This window comes from Lineus longissimus, chromosome 1 (assembly GCF_910592395.1).
Source record: "Lineus longissimus chromosome 1, tnLinLong1.2, whole genome shotgun sequence".
Lineage (NCBI taxonomy): Eukaryota > Metazoa > Nemertea > Pilidiophora > Heteronemertea > Lineidae > Lineus > Lineus longissimus.
This window is the reverse complement of record NC_088308.1, coordinates 2,793,617-2,815,512: the sequence shown is the minus strand read 5'-3', so window position 1 is coordinate 2,815,512 and position 21,896 is coordinate 2,793,617. Positions and strand designations below refer to the sequence as shown.

General features: G+C 39.8%; 1 protein-coding gene across 20 annotated transcripts in view; it reads left to right on the top strand.

Moving 5' to 3' along the window:
- LOC135484723 (RNA binding protein fox-1 homolog 3-like) overlaps window positions 1-21,896 on the top strand; it is a 170,942-nt gene that overhangs the window by 119,398 nt on the left and 29,648 nt on the right. For 16 of the 20 annotated variants that reach the window (XM_064766393.1, XM_064766436.1, XM_064766411.1 and 13 more), the window contains 3 exons: window positions 4,166-4,309; window positions 10,648-10,701; window positions 20,582-20,674. In XM_064766393.1, coding sequence (XP_064622463.1) covers window positions 4,166-4,309; window positions 10,648-10,701; window positions 20,582-20,674 — 291 coding nt within the window. Of the gene's footprint in view, window positions 1-3,357; window positions 3,802-4,165; window positions 4,310-10,647; window positions 10,702-20,581; window positions 20,675-21,896 lie in introns of those variants that run through there. The other 4 variants (XM_064766419.1, XM_064766385.1, XM_064766506.1 and 1 more) reach the window with 2 other exon arrangements.

The following is a 21,896-nucleotide window of genomic DNA, read 5'->3' as shown; positions in this document are numbered from 1 at the left end:
GCTTTCAAGTCAAACAGGTGTGTCATTTTTAGCAAACCTGACTAAATTTATATTCATCATCAAAGGAATTATAGGATGTCAGCACTAATCTGAGCAAAAGTCATGGTTTATATAGAACATTTTCAAAGTTGGTAAAGTACTTTATCGTATCGTATCATAATTTTCATGTGTGGTGGTTACTCAAAAATGTGGTTTCTGGGTTTTCAGACTTGTAAATCATGTTAAATCCACAGTCATGGTGAATTGTCTTGTCAAAGGGTAATCTGACAATGTAGAGACCAATGTAGACATTGTCTCCAACATCCATTTTGCAACCATCTCGAAACTAAAGACTTTCACACCGCTCACAGTTGGCAACAAATATCACCAGCCACTCTCCCGTAATGAGTATCTTCAATGCGGCTCTTGAATAATGAGTATTTCAATGGAATGTACCAAGGACTCGTAGACTGTTACAGCTTACTCAATGAAAACATGATCATTACTCTCTGAACCATCACCTTAAGCAAAAGTGTATCAAACTCCTTTTCCTTGTGGTGGAAATGACATACAATCTAGAATGACGGATATATCGCAATTTAGTTCGGATGTGCTTTCATCCCATCTATCATCTCGTAATTACATCCTCATTTACTGAGTAAATGCTGTCTCTGTTTACCTCTCTGTAATAGATCAGGCACCAATCATGGAGTCCTGTCATTGGGTGGATTTAATTCCAATCTTACTCAATTTGATCTGATTTCCAAGTTTCATGGCCACTCTTAATCCGATGGTGTTTTTTCTAGGGTTCTTCAAGTGTGATCTCTTCTCCCAACGTCACTGTCAAATGAAACTGAGATCTACTCTTGGAGCTATAACCAATTCCTATCCGTTTGCTAGTCTCTCCTTAATCAACCTTAAGTAAAATTCTGTTCACTGCTTCTTCTTTTTTGCATCTGATTCTGCATCTTCTCCCCGAAGTAACCAATTCAGACATCAAAGCTCTCGTTACTTCAAACCATCGGTGCTGATTTTCTCCTTGTTGAGTTGTCTTCAGTTCCTCTTTGATAAATTAGCAACACTTCGGTCCAATTATGGCACATTTCTTTCCAAAGCAGAGGAGAGATTTGCAACGTTTGCATCTTCATCTAATTCATCTTAAGATTTCTGGTGGATCAGTTTGCAAAAATGTTCCACTTTCATTTCACGAAGTTATAATGATGTTTGTGTCATGTTCAGAGTTGCATCAAGGGTTGCTGCCATGCTCAAATGTTCAGACTGGTATTAAAAATGTCTTTGGTTGCACGTGGTGAAGGTTTGATCTCTTGTCTGGCAGGTTTGGTGTCAGTTGATATTGCTCTTTGAAAGAGGTATTTGGTGGGGATCTGTGGCTAACATGCTAGTTGTGTATCCAATGGTAATCTCTAACCATAAGATTTTCACAGCTATTAGTTTTGAGATTCACGAAAATTTGATGGTTGGCAGAAATGAGCAAAGAGAACTGGCATTGTGCCTGTGCATTTCATATTTTTTCCCATTCAATAGCTAAAACTTCTGAGGTTTTTCCTCTGTATTGGTCAGATCAAGAACTGCTTCGTTATCAGAACTTCTCTGTACCTTTGAGTGGCTACTTTCCCCTCTTGGGTAATGGTCCTCGCTTCACCTCGGCACCCTTCAATTAGCATGCACGGACGCTCCCGTCCCTGTTCCTGACTAAATGCTGTTGGAGAGGCTCCCTGGTTACAGCTACTAATGAGCACGCCTCTAAGGCACCATTCCCACCACATGATAGCATTCATGGTTCTCCCTAATGAATCTAATCACACCAACCTGTCATCAGGATGCTAAGTTACTGCTAACCGCAAATTTCTTGCAGGCATTTTTTTCCAGAGATTTTGCGATACGAGAAAATAGAGAAAGGAGATTCGTAATTCGCCAGATTAAAAATGACAAAGAGAAGGACTTGTTGGTTGAAATGACATTTCTGCATCTATGAAGAGGTTGAAAGCTGCTTAAGATTGCCTCGGTTAACTAATGTTTGACTTTAAAGATGCAGTCTTGCCTGAATCTTGTTGAGAACTCAATTATACCTCTCTAGTGTTTACCTTAATTAGTCGATTTTCTCCTTGTCAGGAATTGTCAATGCTTCTCTTAGCAGATAAAATGTCAATACATGCTGACATTCCTTGAGACTTTAGATCAATGATTATGTCCTTCACTTGAACAATCTAATCAAAATAGCGAAGTCGACCAGAAATAACGCATTCAACCAGAAATGCATTTTAGAAATGCATTTTAGACATAATTACCAACAGGTTACCTGAATGCTGAGCTGAGTATACGTGGCTTAATGATGCTGAAACTAGTTGGAGTAACTGATTGATTTCAGTGTGGACATTTCTGCTTGAGATGGCCTTGTTGAATCACCTGCGTGATATCCTTGGGGACCTCCTAAGGTCACCTTGACCTATTCATATGTACAGCATGCTATCCCGATTGATTTAGCCCTTCTGAACAGGCAAAGAGGCCTTAAAGATGAACAAGGGGCTATTTCGTCAAGCTTGTAAAATGTGACTCGCTCTACCAAAACTAGGCGCTTGTCGCATCTGAACTTGACAGGTTGATACGGACTTGTTCTTCATTTCCCTATTGTTGACCTTTTGTGAAATCTATTACAAACTGATTTGGTCACATTCAACAAAAGGTCTACAATAGGGAAATGAACAACAAGTCCGTATCAACCTGTCAAGTTCAGATGCGACAAGCGCCTAGTTTTGGTAGAGCGGGTCACAAATATTTTCCTGTTGCGATAACGTGAAAGGAGATGCTCATATGACATTGAATGAATTACACTGCTGATGTATGAATTGAGAGCCATTAGCTATTGCCAATACACCCACATCGAAGCAATGTATCTTCATCCCTATTCATGCACTCAATGCCATATTCTGTATTTTATTGAGATGCTAAATTATGTGTGTTGATAAATGAACCTTTTGATAGCTGCTGACACAGCTGGTATTGAATGGATTTGCACATGTGTTGATGCTGGTATAATGATATCTCAAGCATTTCTGATAAATATCCACGCAGTTATTCTTAAACAGAGGAACCAAAATCGTATCAAATAGGCCAAGTAATCCTCCTTTCAGATGTCCAAAGTCTTCAAGGATTGCTTTCAATCATGGATGTATTTTGCATCCCTGTTTGCTTGCTATCGGACATCTGTTGCTGCTGTCTCTGCAGAGGAATTTGATGTATTTAGATTTATTCAATGTTCAATATATATTTCAGAATATCCATTAAAATTATAATGGATGGATGTAACAAAATTTCAAAAGTGCACCTGGTCTCAGTCAGTTCGTGCTCTCTGGGGGAAGTAGCTGTGTTTTCGGGAAGAGTCACTTGTGGATATATTTCTTCAGGTGTTCACCTCTCTGTCACAGATATATCAAGATTTCATCTGGAAAAGTGCATCGCTTCTGTTTATGTCTATTCAGTGTCTACACTGTGGATTGTAGTGCTTGGTGTTGACTTGTGCAGTTTCTATTTGAGTCCAATTATGGTCCAACTATCCTGACGTTGAGATTGTAGAATTGCCACAACATGTCATGTAATGTGCTGTATTCAGACGCAATGCAGATGAGCACCAGTTCGACCCGATCTCTTGCCCCTCATACCATGACCACCGTGAACAAAATGGCAAACGTCTGCCTCCAAGAGCCCTACCGGATGCCCCAGCCTTTCAATGGAGCGAGTATTGGTAATAACCAGTGCATCGATCCGGCACAGTTTACCGGACAACCCGCCTTTATACATGCGGTATGTCATGTTGGGTTTATTCTAATTCTGATCAGTTGACACTTGTCTGTTTGGCATTCGAATCAATTGGATGCTTGCTCAGCACAACGAAGCGATTGGATTTCTCGTCCTCTGGGGAAATCAAATAACATTCCAAGTTTAACCCTCAAAAATCATTGGCCTTCCGAAGTTATGAGGAGTTTTCTTCTGTGCTTTGATCTGAGAAGTTGCTCTTTTTCACAATTTCAGCCTGATACTTGAGGTCCAGTAAGAGCAAAAGAGACACATGAACAACATGATATGCCATTCTCATCAACAGATAGAATGCCCCAAAAAGTACTTTGCCGTCACTCTTCTCATGAATTTGTCATCTTGTATTTTCCAGCAAACAGACCTTGATGGAGAGTCAACCACGTCAGTTGGATCACCGGGAGGTGCGAATTCAGGTCCAAAGAGATTACACGTATCAAATATCCCATTCAGGTTCCGCGAGGCCGATCTCAGACAACTTCTGGGGGTAAGTCCAAATGTAAATACGCCATTACTTGAAATCATCTCAATGTCTAAGTGTAGTCTCCTGCAGCCTGCGCTTTTCTTGCTCAGAATTTTACACCAACTGCCAAAATTAACTGAAAAATTCAGTCAAAAAGCTTCATCTGGAAGCATTGTTATTGCGGCAGAAGCTTTTTTAGAAAGGTTCTTCATTTTGTCAATTTCTAGTTGGGTGATCACAAAATTTTAAAGGAAAGTACAGGCTACAGTTTATATTAGGTGACGGTTGCAAGTCGTTTGGTCGTTTTATTGATCATAATGGTCTTGCACTTTAATAACGTAACCTTGTTGTATTGTCATTTCTCATCAATATTTCAGCTGAAATGTTGATTTGTGTTAGACCAGCTTCTATCTGTCATAACCCAATCCTTACTAATTCACTGTCAGTCTGTCTTAAAACCATATTAGCTGTACTATGTTGAATTAATTTGATTAGTTTGAAAGGAATTGTGGGTGCGATTTTGTGGTAATGTTCTCCAATGCTGTTCCATCTACTAAGGTCTCCTGGAACCCCCTGATGGTCCTAGCTATCTCCGCATGTAGGCCTTCTGGAGCTCTCCATCCAACCTGATCCAACACCTCGGGGAATGCTTTGCGTTCTGCATCCGATTTCTCAGTTGTCTCAGATTTACCTTATGAAGTTACCGAATCGTTTGCAATATCATAAAGGCAACACTATACTCGCATTGAAGTCATGATAAACAGTCTCATATTTTCCTTGTTCTTCTTTCATGTCACACGGTGTTTCCCTCTTTGGTGAATTTATACCAAGGTGGATGCCATATTCTTGGAGTTTTCGCCTTAAGCTGTACCATTTGAAGGTCTAAGTGGACAAACTGGAGGGGCTGCTGGCTTCTGATATGATTGGCAGATTGAGGAATCAATTCGAATACATGAATATTCGGTCTCCTCCCAGATATTACCTCAGATACTGTGCTGCTTTCCTGAAGTGATCAGAAGGGGCAACAGATAAACCAAATGAAGTAAAAAGATCTTGTGCAGTGCACATCTCAAACAAGATTAATGATGACTTTGCTGCTCCGTAAAAGAAATGGCAACTGCACAGCGCTAAGCTCTTTTCATATGTGTACAGTGAAAGGGTGGACAAAAAAATATTTGCGGATACAAAACCCATCAGAAAATGGACAGATTCGCATTTGTCAGACTTAGTGCCAATTCATTAGCTGTGGATGTGACCATATTAGTGAGATTGAATATCAAATCCATTCACTGGATTCTATTAGTAATGCCCTGTCATGTCACCAGGTCTCATCCATTTTTCTCGGACATTAGCTGTGGGATAGTAAATCCTCTTATGTCATGTTTGATATCCATTCAAGCAGAATGTGACATCAATAAAGCTAGTTTATGCAGAGATGCTGCACTAATGTTATGATGGCGGTCATCCAGTGAAGCCATATTCATCAGGATTGTTCAGTGCGTTCTTCGGGTCCAAATGCTTCTCATTCTTGTTGACGAAGTGCTGGTTTCCACTCGAGAGCTTTACCTCAACTTTAGTTTAGTCAGAGTTGTTTGAATTGTTTGTGTCAGAAAAGTGTTATAGTCTTCCCACTCCTGGAGGGGATAATTCCCATCTCCTGTGGCAAACTAGAAAACCATACCTACGAGAGAGAAAGCACTTGCTGCTATGGAAGTGTGGCTGAGGGCGCTGGGATTTCTCGAGTCCAAAGACTTGCATGTCAAGAACGACAGCTTAATAGTGAGGCAGATTCTTCAGTCGATCATAAAATGGGTGATAAATCCATACCCCCTTTGGCAGATCAGTTTCAACTTTGACAAGGCAATCGATTGCTTTGCTCTGGCTTCTTGTTGTGGAGGGAGAGCAGCTGAGCCCGCCATTCCTAGTCGTCGTGTCTGCATCTCTTTGTAATTGGATTCTGCCAGTTTGGCTGTGATATGTGAGGAGGAAGGAATGCCTGAACTGCCTTGCCAATGCTCGAGTCTCAACCAGAGACACATAGAAAGACTTATTAGGGATGCAAGAAAAGGCTTGCCTTATCGTTGTGTGCTTCGCTGAGTCTAACATGCAAAATGTTAGCTGAGAATGTGGTTTTCACTTTAGCTTATCAAACATGCAATGGATTTTATCTTGTCTGGATGGTTTCAGGCAGAAAGCAGAATGGAAGTGAGAAAAGCGGCCTTTGGAGAAAAAAACGCGCATCAGAGATAAAACTTGTAGCAGTGGCATATGTGGTTATGCATTCATGCTGGCATAGACATTACCATTTACATTGTATTTATGTTATGCGAGTTCATCATGATGCCATCTTTGCATACAGATTGTATGGGTCATCACCATATATATATACAAAGCACAGACAGTTGTTGCCTATAAATGAGTTTTGAATAACGCTTGCCATTTATCAAGTTCAGCAGCTGTTAACACTATGGTCAATAATTCTCTCAGTTTTCAAACAAGTATGTGATATATTTACGATTGTGGGTAATCTCATGAATAGAATGTGAAAGTGCTTATGATCGCACAATCACAAGGTTGGCAGTCACATGAGGTTATAGCAGATCTTGGCAGGGATAGGAGGTTGTCTGCTCTTGTCATTGATAAGGCAACAATCCTAACCTTTGCAGCAGTTAACCACCCATAATGTGAGAATAGAAATAGCATGTGGCTGCCGGCAAATATGACATCAGTTGCTTCCAAGGCCATGTTGACCACAAAGGCTTACCATCGCTCCTCCCTCGGTACAGTTTGTATTAAATCCAATAAAATAGGATTGATGTGGTGTGAAACTCTGGAGGGCTGGTGTCTGAACAGTCTTTTTCTGCTGAAAGGTCTGGGGACTGATACTGCCCACAGCACAAAACCAGCTTCCCTTCCAGTTTTGTTGACTCAACGAACAATCCTCTGGCCAGCTAAATGGTACCCTGCACAGATTACAATGATTACATTAATACGATAGTCACGACTTTCTGATTCTAGGGATATAAAAACTTGTTGGCTTCTACAAGAAGCTGGCATATAGGACAAAGATATAATCACATAAGCTGTTGTCTGTCCCTGAGAAAAACAACGTCCACTTTGGCAGAATCTTGTCCAGTGCAGTGCCCTATAGTCTTGTTCATCATTCCTTTGGATATTGTTTTTCATCAAAAGGAATTAGGTTGTCATTAATCATCATCTACAGTTGAGTCAATAACGTTCCATGATAATTACACTGATTCCAATTTCTCACAGCATTCCCCTTTGACACAGTCTGAGCGACTTTACCATTCAGACAACAGTAGTCACCAAATCCTGATTGTTTGCGGCTATGGTATTGATGATGCATTAGAGTATCAGCAGTTTACATCCGAAGTCATAAAGATCATCAGATTTCACTCTTAGGATAATTGTGTACAGTGAACTTGGATGTGACCTGAGGAAATAAGGCAATAAGATCTCCATAATCCCTTGATTTGGTATGCTTATCACATGCTGGGGTCTCAGTTGGTGACTCATCTTCAATGCGAATCCTTGCCATATCTTCTGGGTGTGACGATATGCAAGGTAGCTTTGGAAAGAAGTGGAGATCAGAGTAGGGCTTCATTTCAAAAGTGATTGATGTGAATTTTTGCCATTGTGACATATCTGGAGAATCATTGCTACCTCCTTAACCACGTAGGTTATGATAGAGATATTCATATTTTGAATGAAGCTGTGCCTGGTTCTATGCCTTCCTCTGATATCGGAAATGTGGTAACTCGGTAATAAGTCAGCATGGCAGCTGCTTCGGCCACGTTCCGAGTCTGAATGGACATCCGTGATATTGGTTTCTCACCTTTCAATATGGATGTCACATCCCCATGACTGGCCCTTTGACCATTGGTTCCATTCAGACCGGCATAGCAGACATCTGGCTTGCCAGCTCCAATAAAGATTTTGCAAGGGAAGCAAAGACCAGACCAGACCAACACAGGGCACTCTGCAATCATCGCCAGGCTCAGCGAGGCCACCTTACAATTATCTTTGTATTCACAATGTGATTCATCCACTGGGTCCCAATCAATGCATTCTAATGTGGCCGTCAATTTTCCGAGGATAATTGGGAAGTGCTGGAACCCAAATTCAAAATTGACTGACTCTCCTGATAGAATCTGTTAGTTAATATCCTGGCTTGTATTTGACTCTTGGGGTATTGGTAGTGCTCTGGGGTCTCTGTTTCTTACCATACTTGATTGTTTTGAGATGGTTTGGCGCCCTTTCATGAGGGAAAATAGGGGTATTGATTGGAGACTTGATCAGCTATCAGTGCTGTCAAGAAATGATGAAGACTCAATTGTGACTGGGGCTGTAGTATTCCCTGTGGTTTCATTGTGGTATAAATTGAGAAGCCAAAATGTCAGGCTATAACTTACCATCATGAGACCTTTGGATATTGCTAGTTGTTTTTACGCGGGGAAATTCTGAAAAAAAACCTGCGTGCATTGACTCGGCTAAATATGCCATTATCTCAAGTCCCTCCTGACTTCTTGATTCTAGCTTACCCACCTCTTGTCATGCACGCCAGCAAGCCAATATTGACTGAGTATCAACCCCTGTGTTAGCACAAACTTGCCAACATCATCCTGACATGCTAGCATCCTCAGCAGAATCTATCGTCGGTGTCATGCGATTACGATTGTATGCACTGCATGCACTGTATATAACATGCCATCACCAACATCTCAAGTCCAATAACAGCATTCTCCGACAAAGGTATGCAACATTGCAACTTGGATAATTAATCGGTGCAATGATCAATGTGAAGGAGTGTCTAATGGTCTTTCTTCTTAGTTCTGTGTCTTAAAGTGCTTCTGGCTATTAATGCTCCTGGTCAAGATACAATGTTCCATCACTTGAGACTTGAGATTGTGCATCTTGGTATACATGGCTCCAAGATGAAATAGTACTTCTGCAGCTAGCATGTTAATTGGCATTGGACATGGTCGTAAGATGCTGATGTAGAGTTTCACTCTAACTAAACTATCATTGTATCTTTGTGATACTGTCAGTCACACCATCAATATCAAACATCAAATGTCATGTTATCATGTTTTCATGTCACCTGATATCACGATATCGGAAGCTGAGATCCAGTTCCTCATTGTCCTCCTCAAATCTTTCATTACATTGAAAATATTCAATGGAGAAGTATTGGTGGTTAACAAGCTTCAAGTCATACTACATATCGTTTGCATGTTTTCTTTGACATCAAGGTCTCGCGAACAGATTTATTGCTCGACCACGCTATCAGGTTTCTGCGGCTTTTTCACCGCATGTTATTGATTGTCATCTTAGTGATTTTCCAATGAAGTCTTACCACTTGCCTGAAAGGCTTATTTGTATTGGAGATTGAATGAGGAAAACGTGAGTCTCATTGGGGTGCAATCTTCGAAAAAGTTCATGCACATTTCAGTGATGAAAACGTTTACTGATGTGGAGGCAAAAAAATTGAGTTGTTTGTAAATTGTTCACCATTTGGTATTGACATTGTTTTTGTTGTAGAGCTGTTTGCTTTGTAACAGTTCGTTACCCTGTCTTGTTCTGAGGTCCTTCAGAAGTTGTCTCTATTGAGTTCCTGAGGCTGATCCAACTTCAAAATGATGCTTTGAACTAGCATAATGGAGTGTTGTTGTTACACAGATGCTAATACCTTTGACATATCCACCAAAGAATAAGGGGTTGCAAAGGAAATAAGTTATATTGAATTAAATTACCCTTTGTCATAGTTGGGAATATTTTTATTCAAATTCATCTTCCTTTTCTGTTGTTGCTGAGAAAGAAATTGAATAACCTTATGTCAACCAACAGTTCCATTTTCTGAGATTTTATGTTTTTGATGCAATAATTGCATTATTAGTAGTGCGGGAATGCCTAAACAGCAATTTTGAATGTTTTTAGATCTAAAACATCTAGGATCTTATTTTGTTACTTTTACATTGTGCATGTGGCTTTCGATGTAGCTACCTTAATGTTGAAAGTCTCCTCTCTAGGCCATGAATGGTCTTGAGAATTTACCTGGGGCACCTAATTACATTCAAAAGAGTTCAAAGTAAGATGCCAGAATATCATTGATTTCACCCCGAAGGAAATTCTGAGAAAATTGGGTTTTGAATTATTGAGAGATAAGAATGACGACAATCTCAATTCTCGTCACAAATAATTAGAATTGAAACTTTGGGAACTTGTGTTGAATTTTTTTTGATTATATCAAAACTTTATTGAGTGTATTTGAATAATGCTAATAATTTTGTTTCAGGATGTAGAAATTCAATGCCCACGTACCATAATTAATACATGAATTTTTGTTTTTCCAGCATTTTGGCCCCATTTTAGACGTAGAGATTATTTTCAATGAACGGGGATCAAAGGTGAGTACCGTTTCATTACCTATTCTTAAGATTAAAGAAAACATCTTTTTAAGCAAAAATCTACAGACATCTTCTAGAGTGGAGGCAAATTGGCATGAATATAGAGAAACGCAGATGGTATTTTCTAATGGTTTTTGATTCATCGTCATCTTGGTTCTTTTCTTGGACCACAAGTTCCAAATGTTCCAGTGTCTGCTTTTGGCACCATATGTCCCAAATTGTTATTCGGGCAGTTGAAGCGACTTCACCTTTTCCAAATTCTCACAGAATGTTCCATGCATTCCAAGCTTCTCACAGCCAGAGCAACATGGCTATTGCAGTGCTCATTTGTAACAGAATACATGAGTTGGACGTGTGCAGCACCTATCTGCAATGGTTTCTCATTCTCTTCTAATAGCCTGGAAGTTTTTTAGGCACAGTTCTTCAGCAAAACCTCCTACAATATAATTTACATGCTTGTATCGGGTTGCTCTACTTGATCAGTTGGTGGCTCATGGCAACAGTTGGATATCTTTCAAGAAGAAACAGCAGTCATGCAATACTCTATTCTTTGTAGTAAACAACTGTATGGTGCCATGCACCAGTGTGATGTTAGCAAGCATCAAAACTTTAAGATGAAATGTCTCGTGTACATTGTCCATTGGGGACAATGTCTTGGTTGGACATCTTGTTGCTTTTCTTCGAGGCTGCTGCTAAGTGCTAACACTATGCAGTACCACACAGTTGTGACATTCATGTAAGGTAAAAATTGGTGCGGTGTCTTGGAATAATGGTTTTGTCTTTGGAAGAGGGAGCACATGTCATCCGTAATCTTGTAAAGGTCTTTGGGTATTGCCCCTGTGTTGTGGAACTCCTCCTCTTCTTCAGCCATTGCATTGACTTTCTTGGTTTTCCATTCCTGTTGGCTTTTTTCTTGTTTGCTCCTTGATGGATCCTGCTTGCAATGTTTCCACCATGTTGATTACATGTTCTACCAAAGTTACAACTCTCTAATATGTAAAGTGAAGTGCCTTGATTTAACGCCCTTGGTTCCCATTTTTCCTCCCCACATGGAACCGTCTTGAGGTGCCTGAGAAATCTTGCTGATCTTGTCTAAGGGAAACTGTCTGGCTAGAGTCCCTTAGAAAACATGTTCATTGCCCTGGGTTGCTGTTGTTCCTCCTCCTTGCGGCATCTCAGTCCTGCTCTGTTATTGGTTTCTTTGTGTGGTTGCCTGTGAGTGGAACCATCTTGCACATCCTATTGTTCCCGACAACGCTGTAGGTAACAGGAGACTTGCGTGAGTATTGATCCTTATCCAATATTCTCTGGCTCAGGTTACGCTCCAGAGCTCCTTGACAACAAACCAAAGCTATTGGCTCATTGCGTTGCTCTTATTCAGGTTCAATGAGGAAACGGCAGTAGTTTCTCAATCGCAAGGTTAACGATTTCGGGGAGAATTCCAGATTGTATTCCACTCTAAGCTTTATGTTTCGTTTTCCACTGAGAGTTGACAGAAGATGCCAATCCGGATATCTGAAAAACTTTAAAGGCCTCCTGTTGAAGTTATGATGTCTAAGAAAGTCTGAAGAATGTCATATCTCTCAATGTAAGAGCACGTCAAAAATGATATTCTCTTGAGTATTTTTCAAATGTCTGTGAGATGACTTTGGTATTGGACAGGTTTTGAAAGCTGCTTTTATTTGATAATCCACAGATTCTGTCCCTAAAGAAAACGATGCTACAAACATTAGCATTTTCTACCAATGTGAAATCCTCTGCCTGTAAATGAATGCCTTCATATCTTCCTGCCTTCGTTTTTGGTGTCCTTCTGAAGGAAACTGGGCAGTTTTGATGTGGTGATTTAGAGGTTACAACGGAAATGGTTATGAATAATGCAGAGGTTCCCTGATGATGTCAAAAGTCCTTTGACGTTGCTGATGCATCTGGTCCTGAATAGGAATGATGTGCTGTCTGATAGCTGGTTGTACCTCTGGTATGCTTTCTAAAGGTGACTTTGCGTCTGGTAGCTGGTTGTTTGGTGACCTGTGGGATTAGGGTCTTCATTGATTTGAATGCTTTGTTTTTGAAAGCAGTCTGTTCTTGGTTTGTCAACTCCCTGTTCTTCTCTATATTCATGACGGTTACTTTCCTCAAAGATGCATTACTAATTGAATCACGCTAAAATGTCTTGATGAGAATTTGATTAAATCTGATTTTAATCTTGTTATTTGACATCAAGAAGAAAGTAATTAAGTAAAGAGCTAATGTAATAGAATTTGATATTAAAATCATTATCATTGAATATTTCATGACGTTTAGTTCACCTGAAGTCAAGATGACGACTAAGCTAAAGTAATTTGAAGTCATGAAATGTAGTGCTGTTATTGTATTGAATATTATCACATTGTCGTATATATCACATATGTATTGCATAATTTACATGTATACATGCCATTATGGGGCAAGATGACTTGTATTAGGTGCTGAAAGTAGTTTTTATGGCATGTCGCTTGTACATGAAATGACTGAGGAGCCAAGCCATAGATTTTGTTTGTGATGTTTTCATTATCCAAATGGACAAAAACTTTATCACGTTTAAAGAAATTTGGGGGGTTTATCCAGAGAAATAAGGATTTTATAAAATCTTCAAAATATCGTGTTGTGTTCCTGTTGGAAAGGCATCTCGTTAAATTCTCATGATGCCGATTGGAAATGACTTTTCCTAATGAAGTGAAACTGAGTGATTCCTTACACAATAATGATGACCAGTGAAAATGGAACAATATTACAGAATATATGAGTGATGGATTTTTCATGGGCGATCCCCATTTGGCGTACCTGGATTCTGATACGTGATTAAAGTGATAGTTTCCCTGCAGAGATGGTCTGCGTAATGAATGGTTTAGCAATACCAGGCATTGATTTTTCATTGAAGAGCCCCATCAAGTAGCTGTGTCGGTGAAAAAAAGCTAGTGATGAAAATAATCCATGCTCTATTTTGCTTAATGTTCCCTATGATGGGTTTGGATAGCATGACTGGATGAAATAAATCCTATACGGTAAACATGTAAGGTAAAGTGGTGCAGTTGTAGACCTAGTACAATTGTTGTGGTCTTTCATGACGTGGCCATTGCACATGGGTCCAAGCATAACATATAGTGGCTTTCTCCTCTTTTATGTCCATCTTGACAAAAATACAAATTACACTGACATAAAATTGAGAAATTTGTCAAATAACTTTTAGAAACTCTGCTAGCACCTAATGAATGCATCTTGTCTCATCTCATGATTACTCTATATCAACTTCATTCATTCATTCATTGCTATGTGTATTATTTTATGGGAATGACAGCTTCCTAATGCCTGTGCACACCCCGGGTCCTCTCCTTTGCCTGTGACGATGAGGATATTGCTTGTATGCTTGGTGATTGATAGTGCCTAACAATGGAATGGAGAAGTAAAGAGTCCACGAGAGATTTCTCTGCGTTCATTGTCGAATGACTCATCACGATAACTAATGTCTATTCTCTCTTGTTTTGCATCAAATCCCCTGGTAGCCCTGATGGTTGCGATATGTCGATTCAACCGAGTTTATCGTCCTGGCTTCTAGCACTAAACGTATTGGTATTATCGGCAAGTGTTGTGTATCTTGAATCGTTACAGCACTAGTGCATTCTGGTGCATTTACCTCAGACTGCCTGAATCATCTAAACGTCCTCAAGTAACCGCTTTGCATCTCACCATCAAATAGGCCATAAAGACGTGCATGTGTAAAAAGCTAGTTTGTTGTACATGTAGTATGCAAGATGTTGCACTTGGAATCTTGGCCATTGGAGGCAATTTCATGTTTCAAATCATCAAGGTGGGTTCGTAATCACTTATCAAAGAGTTTGTGACACTCGTATAGTGAAATGGCTAGTTTGTCATAGTTTGTGAAATGTTGCTTGGCCATTCCAGGACTATTTCATATTCATGTCATCCCTGTCTAAGTGGCAGAATGGGTTTCCGTTGGGAATGTAGAAAAAGGTGGTTTTGTTTCCGAGTCTTTCAGTGCCGTAAATATTGACAGTCTTATATGATTCACGATATTCCATCTGTCCTTCTGTTTGAAGTGTTGCCCTGCAGCTCTTCTCAATCGCGAGTCAATTCAATCTCATGTAATTCCTTAATCGCGGATTGGCAAGCTGATCAGACTGAATGAGAAAAGAAGACCAATTTTGATTTGTTGACCTTCTGTCTTCATTTGGGTGAATTGGTGTTAGTCTTTGTCAGAACGTGTCTGGATCAATACCTTTCTGGAGTGTTCTCTAATTAAACTAGATCTCTGATGGCTGAATCGCTGCATACTACTGTGGAGATGTCTTTGTTCTTCAAGCTCAATAGAAAAGAAATGAAAAGGAGTGCTTTCCATGATTCCTCCTATGGATATTTCAAAATGCATGTTTCATAATGCAAGTTAAATCAGATAAAACCTGTCACAGCATAGCTAACAATGACTTCAAGATGAAGTCTAGTTGTAGGTCATAGCTTGACAGAATGATTTCCTCGTAAATGTACCACTTCTTATTCTAATGGGTACAAAGCATACTCCCCAGTCCTGTCCAATGCTCCTGATGGTATTAAGTTAATTGGTTCATCTCCCTTTTAATACTCCCGCGGCAGCAACCAGCAGTGGCTTATTCTGGCCAAGCCAAATGCTAGATAAGATCGCTTTGCTATACACTTGCTAAGGATCAATAAAGGCGATTGATCTCAAATTCATTACTGTGACATTGCGAGAGTGCAGTCCGTGGAGCTGTTTCAGACATGTAGCTTTTAGCCTGGGGGATCATCCTCTAGCGTGCCATCAACATCTGCTGTCGGTGAAGAAGGATTGACCTTCGCTAGTGTTGCTCCTGTGATGCCACAGAAAGCTTCAGACTTCCATTAGCTTTCTCTGCTATGGCTAATGAAAATACCATTAGTTTTCTGACACCATTGGTTTATTTGACCTTTACATACACATTTTAAGTTGGATTGACAGGTCCCAGTTTTGATTCCAAAACCCAGTATGATGTGATAGAGGGCAACTTTCTTCAACCGTGTAGGTCTCCGGTGGCCCTGGTTCCTTCAATACAACACAGAGTTAAGAGCCAACCATGAGGCAGCTAAGAGCTCACTTACCAGAAGATCAAGTTCAAATCAAAAATCTTCACGCTGGATAGGATGTGATTGCTGTCCACTACAAAGTGATTCAGTTGAAATAGTGGCAACAGGGTTTTCCTCCATGACATGGTGATGTTGACCAGCATCCAAAGTTGCACCTGATATGGCAAAAAGTCTCTGCGAGAGTCTTCCATCTTCCTTGCACTTTGTCTGTGACGTTCGTTCTTGCGAATATTGGCATACTTGACATGAGCACTTCAATGGGTGTCATCCTCAGTACAATTCCCCTGCCAGTGGCTGTCATCCACAGTGTCAAATTCCCCTGCCACCTCGGTGGGAAGAATAGTGGGTGTCTGACGTAGACACCAATAATCGTTGCAATATTCGATGTCCTTTGAAGTCCTGGTGTCAAATATTCAGCAGTTTCTCCTTCCATGATGGTTTCTAGTGTCTTTCATAATCTGTTGCTTGTTTGGCATTGATCACAGGAATGGTAGTTTTTAGAATAAAAATGTGTGTCACCATGTATATGTCGGACTATGTGCATGTGTCCATGTTATAATGTAGATATTGTGTGAAATCTTTGCCACCCTGAAATGACATTGGCAATGTCCAGCTTCGGTTGTCATCAGTAGGTGTATAAACCTATTCATGAGTAGGGGTATTTTTTCACAGATGTCAGTATTTTTGAATTTTTTCTTGTTTCCTGACTTTTAATGTTCACAAACTCAATCCGAAATAACTCATATCAAGTGAGGTCACTCTAATTAACTGAAAGGATTGATCAGGAGCAGGTTGAATGAATTGGACTTGCTTTTTACCCAGTGCTCGACTTCAAGTCAAATCGCATAACTTCTGTCAGGATTAATTTCAGCCTCGTAGTAAAAATGGGGGATGCAATCTTGCTTAGAGGAAGTAAGCCATGCCAATTTATTAGATTGCTTGAGTGGCAATCATATGATCATTTGGGACTTGCATTGTGACACTTGTCTGATTAGTTCAGGGACTTAAAGCTACAACTTGGCATTTCTTCGACTTGCATTTCTTCTCAAACATCTTGTCGTGGATTCTGGTGGGAAATTTGGATTCATTTGAAATGTTGATAGGCTTGAAACTTCGTCTTAACTGTTTCAATTGAATTTATGTTGATGATCCTGAATACCATTTTAGCTCAGGAATTTTGTTTGAAATTACATTTTAAGAAGATTCCCTGTTGCAAATCTGTTGCAGAACCCCTGTCTTGTCTTAACTGACCGAAACTAAAAGCAACTGCCCTTTTGATCAAAACCTATGAAATCCGAAAAATGAAAATTTAAAATTTGATTTCTGTCCTGGCTCCTTGCTGATCCCTAATTCCCTTCATGGGCACGGTGCCTGTAACTGTCTTTTCCTTGGGGTGACAAAATCTGACAAAAAATTCCAAAATATAATCGTGAGCATTTCTTGAAAGGTCTTGACTAGAATGTTTGTATCGTCTGACATTCACTGTCCTGTGTTCGTATTGTTCGCTTTGCCAGTATTTTCTCTTTAAGAAAATCATAAACAATTGAATCGATGCTTAACTTTTAATTTACAATAACTATCTAGCATTTGATTAATAAAGCCTTGAACGCATGACGTATTCTTGTTTGCGATAATCAAAAGTTTGAAAAAATCTGGTGCAGTTTTGAGGACGTTTTCTAATTCTGATTAATCCGTGGACTATTCTTTTCTGTTCTGTCACTAGAACAATGTATTGACTCACCCCAGATCTAATTTCTTGGTGATTGGATACCTCTCTACTTTCTCTCACCCTACTCAAACCTGCCTGGTTGTTTCACCGTTGCACCATCATTTTCGATAAAATAATCACATCCACTGTGTTATTTACAACCAGTATTGATATAATGATATTGACAACAAAATAAATCAAGGTTTTCTAATTCAAACACGCAGCTCACTGGTGAGTGTCAAGAGGGACTTGTTTATGTTCTATTGCATGCTCTTGGCATGCTCTATGTGTAATGAATAGAGAAATCCTAGGCAAGACCTGTGTAGTAGACCGCTTGGTATTCTGCGATACCAAGTTTTAGTGGTATGAGCATTTTGTTTTGGGTTCCTTGTACTTCTTGTGTCTTTGAGTGCTCCAATTCAAGGAAAAGTGAACTATTGTGACTATGGGCACCTTCTGTTTTTTTCAACCAATTTGGTATGGGCGCTGACCTCGTTGTTTTTTTTTGTGTCAACCCTATATCACATCCCTCCCTATCCCTTGTGGAAGGCATGTTATCTTGTGATCCTGTGGGATTCAGTGCATGGTTGTGTGCATATGAGTGGGTTATAGATGAGTTCATGCCCATAGTTACCGTGTGCCTATTGACGATTGCTGGCGGGACATTTGCGGTGGGAATCGGTTATCACATCATAGTAGTTGGCATCCTTTCGTAAAGTAACCATTTGTTGGCATTAGTGTGGTTCATGAGATTCTGCAGGATTTTGTTTGGAAGCTGTCATTCCCCGATCAATTTATAATACATACTCTTTGCATGGTCAGTTTTACCATATCAGGATGATGTGTTGTATAGCTTTGGTGTTGACTGTGTGACATATGCATAATAGACATTTTTGTTTGTATTCTTCTTGTAAGATATCAAAATTGACAAATTCTTACCCCTGGGTTACATTTCAGTCTTCTCCATCCTATACCTTCATCTTGCCGTAAAAGTGACCAGGCAAAAATCAATCATCATCATTTATGTTGTCACTCTGTACCCCATCTCCATCCCCATTATGTCATCTTTCCCATTTCAGTCGTTGTCCCAGTCCCATTCCCCTAGAAGCTGTACCAGATGTCATCCTGTCCTCCCCCAGCCCTCTAGACGTCCGCTAGTACCCTTCCCTCCAGCCTCCCCCAACCATACCCCACCAATCCCCTTTACCCTTTCCCTTTCCACCCATCATCGCCATCCTCATCAAATAATCCATCCTCCTCTATCCTTTCCTTCCGCCTCTCTCTACTCTGCTTATATCTCCAATTCCTTTTCTTTGAGTGACGATGCCCACAAATATTGACATTACGTGATCAGACTTGAACTCATTAGTGAGTGAAATAAGTGAAAATGGAAGAACACAAAGCTGTCGCAAAATGTGTTCTTTGATTCAATAAGCCAATTAAGTGGCACTTTTCGTGGCCTTGAAGATCTAAATGAAATGCTTGATTCACCTTTGTCTTTAGTTTCCTGATTTGATTTAAAATACCTTCCACTCATTATCAAAGTTTAGTTTGATTTGTTTAGCCTTGGTCTTGATTGAAAGTGTATACTTTCGATTAATTAGAGTTTATGATGCGTTGGTTTGCCGCTGTGAATCGAATGTACTCCCAGCCTAACGAGCACAAAAAAAGAGATACCAGTGTATGATGTGCTCCGGTCATGTATTCCTCAGTAGTTGAGTGTCAAGTAAAATTTCGTTAGCTTTCTGTTTTGTTAGATTATGATTGGTTTGTTTCCATTAGATGAGAATTACCATTCATTAATTTCATTTCCATTAGAACATCCTTATGTAATCCCTCTAGTGTCTTTCATTATGTTGTGTTTATTTGCCATGCTTTTACCTCCCTGACCTACTAACAATACATCAACCCTGTTTTAGTTGCATTTTGTGGACGATATGTGCACACATGATATTTTGTTGCATTTTGTTATATTATGCTTTTAAATATAACTAACAAAACCCCCCCACCCCCTAGGTTTCATTTGTATATAGAATAAGTTGTAAAATTCTTGGGCAGAATCGTCACTCCATTGACTTCCATTTTCCATCATCGTTCTTACTTTCCCCTTCTTGTTCCTTCATCCATTCCTCCTCTAAAACCCTTCCTGACCTTGAAGATACAAACGACCTCTACCAAGGTCAAGTTGCATGACCGTTCACTGCAGGCATGCAGGCATGCAGGATTAGAATGAAACTAACATAAGGCATGTTAGCCGTGTAAGCCGGTAGTGAACGGTGGATGCTCCGAACATCAGATTTGTGTCCTTCAGAAAGGTCTTCATCTTCCCTTCATTCCTATTTCCCATTCTGTTCCCTTACTCTCCCTGTTACTCATTGGCTACCAAGCCAGAATGAGCAATCTCATTACCAGTCTACTCTGGACTTCAGAGTTCCTGAGACTATATGAGATTCGTTCTTCATTTCCTCAGTCAAATAGGGACTTCTGCCATCTGGTTTGATTCCCCAGACGAGAGGCTTGTAGTAAATGAGTTAACCCTCCCTTATTCTCCCTGTGTTGTCATCTCTCAAACCTCGTCTTATCTTTTGTATCATGTGGCATGGCAGCATGTCGCTTCTTGACTCTCTGAGCATGTCTGTCTCTATATACATTGTGTCTTCAGTGTTGCCATGTCCGTACGCGAAACCCACTCAAAGACTGTCAGCAAAGCTCATCAGCAATCTCTTATCCTTTAACCAAACACTTGATTCCTCTGGGAAAGAAGCTTAACTGAGTGAATCTTTCATTTAGTTATATTTGAAATGAGCTTAAATCAGATTTCAAATAAGTTTAATTTCCTTTTGATTCTCGTGTTTCTTGAAAGTGTCAAGAATTGCTCTCTTTGACTTTTAGTGTCGTTTAAAGTGGGTTCCGTGTACAATCATCATGTGTAGGCATGATGTACTTGTAAATCATACATATACATATATATATTTATTAATGCCATGTTTTGTTGATTTGCACGAATTTAATGCATGCTCCTTATTTTCCTCGTGCATGCAGGGATTCGGTTTTGTAACTTTCCAAAATAGTGCAGACGCAGACCGAGCACGAGAAAAATTGAACGGCACTGTGGTTGAGGGACGAAAGATTGAGGTGCATGGTTATTTCAATTCATGTGGTATAGCACACACTAAAATGCTAAGTTACAATTTACCTAGTTGATAATAAGAAATGCCTGTGCCACTTGTAAGTATGTGTCGGTGTCCTGTAACTCGGCATACTACTCTTGGTAGATGTACTGACATCTATTCTTGACAAAGATGCAGCAGAGAGTCTAAGACACCAGAACCTGGTGGCCTAGTTCTGTGTTTATGCATTGATGCTGGAAGTGGACATGGCATATACTGAATGTGTGAACTAAAGAAGGCATTTCTTTTGGTGTTATTCCAGAGATGCTGAAATCGGCTTGTTAATGGTATTTCTTGATGCTGTGTCTTTGTAAATATCAATTCTCAAATGTAAAAAATCAAAACAGTCGTTGAAGAGCGACACCTATGACCTGCAGTCTAAATCAAACTTGGTGTCGTTCTTGTATGGACCTTTTTATTTCAAAACTTTAACCATTAGGTTAGGCAACTCTAGCGAATCGTGCAGTATCTACTTGCCTCAGGAATGTTCGTGTATGTACACCCAGAGTGCAGTGTCTAACATATCTCACTGGCAGTGCATGTCAGCCATCTTGAACAGCCTGACTATCGATAGCTTGATCTTGTGCCTTCGCACCTCTTTGTGTTGAATGTTGTCAAGTTGTTCTCTTTGCATATTGCTCCAAGTGATTTCAGCCTTGTAGAAATATCAACTGTAATTAGGAAATTTGCCATGATGTTGTTGATAACAAGACTGATTGGAACCCGCTAGCATGACTCGGACCAGTTACTCCGATGTCGGCAATAATCACATTTCATGGTTTGCATAGTGGATGAAATTCTTCTAGCCTGCATGCACACATTTATATTAAATGTCAAATTGTGGTTGCCATGGTATTCAGTAGATGTCTAATAATTAAAAATAACTTATTTCACCTTTTGGCTTCCTTCTTTTGCATAGTTTGCAAAAACTTGAATTGAGGACCCAATAACAGCCGCATCACAAGTGTGCACAATGTAAGCTGTTATCTTTCTTTCCTCACCCTATTCAAGTGGAAATACCCCTCGCTAGCTTTACTGGTTACATATTTCTGAAATTTGCTCGATACCTCTTGATTCTAATTTCCCTGTTAAGTGATAGTACGTCGTTTAAGATATTACCTATGTTATACTTATCAAAACAGGCTATATAATCATGAAAAAAGAACTGTCATCTTTCCTTGTCAAAA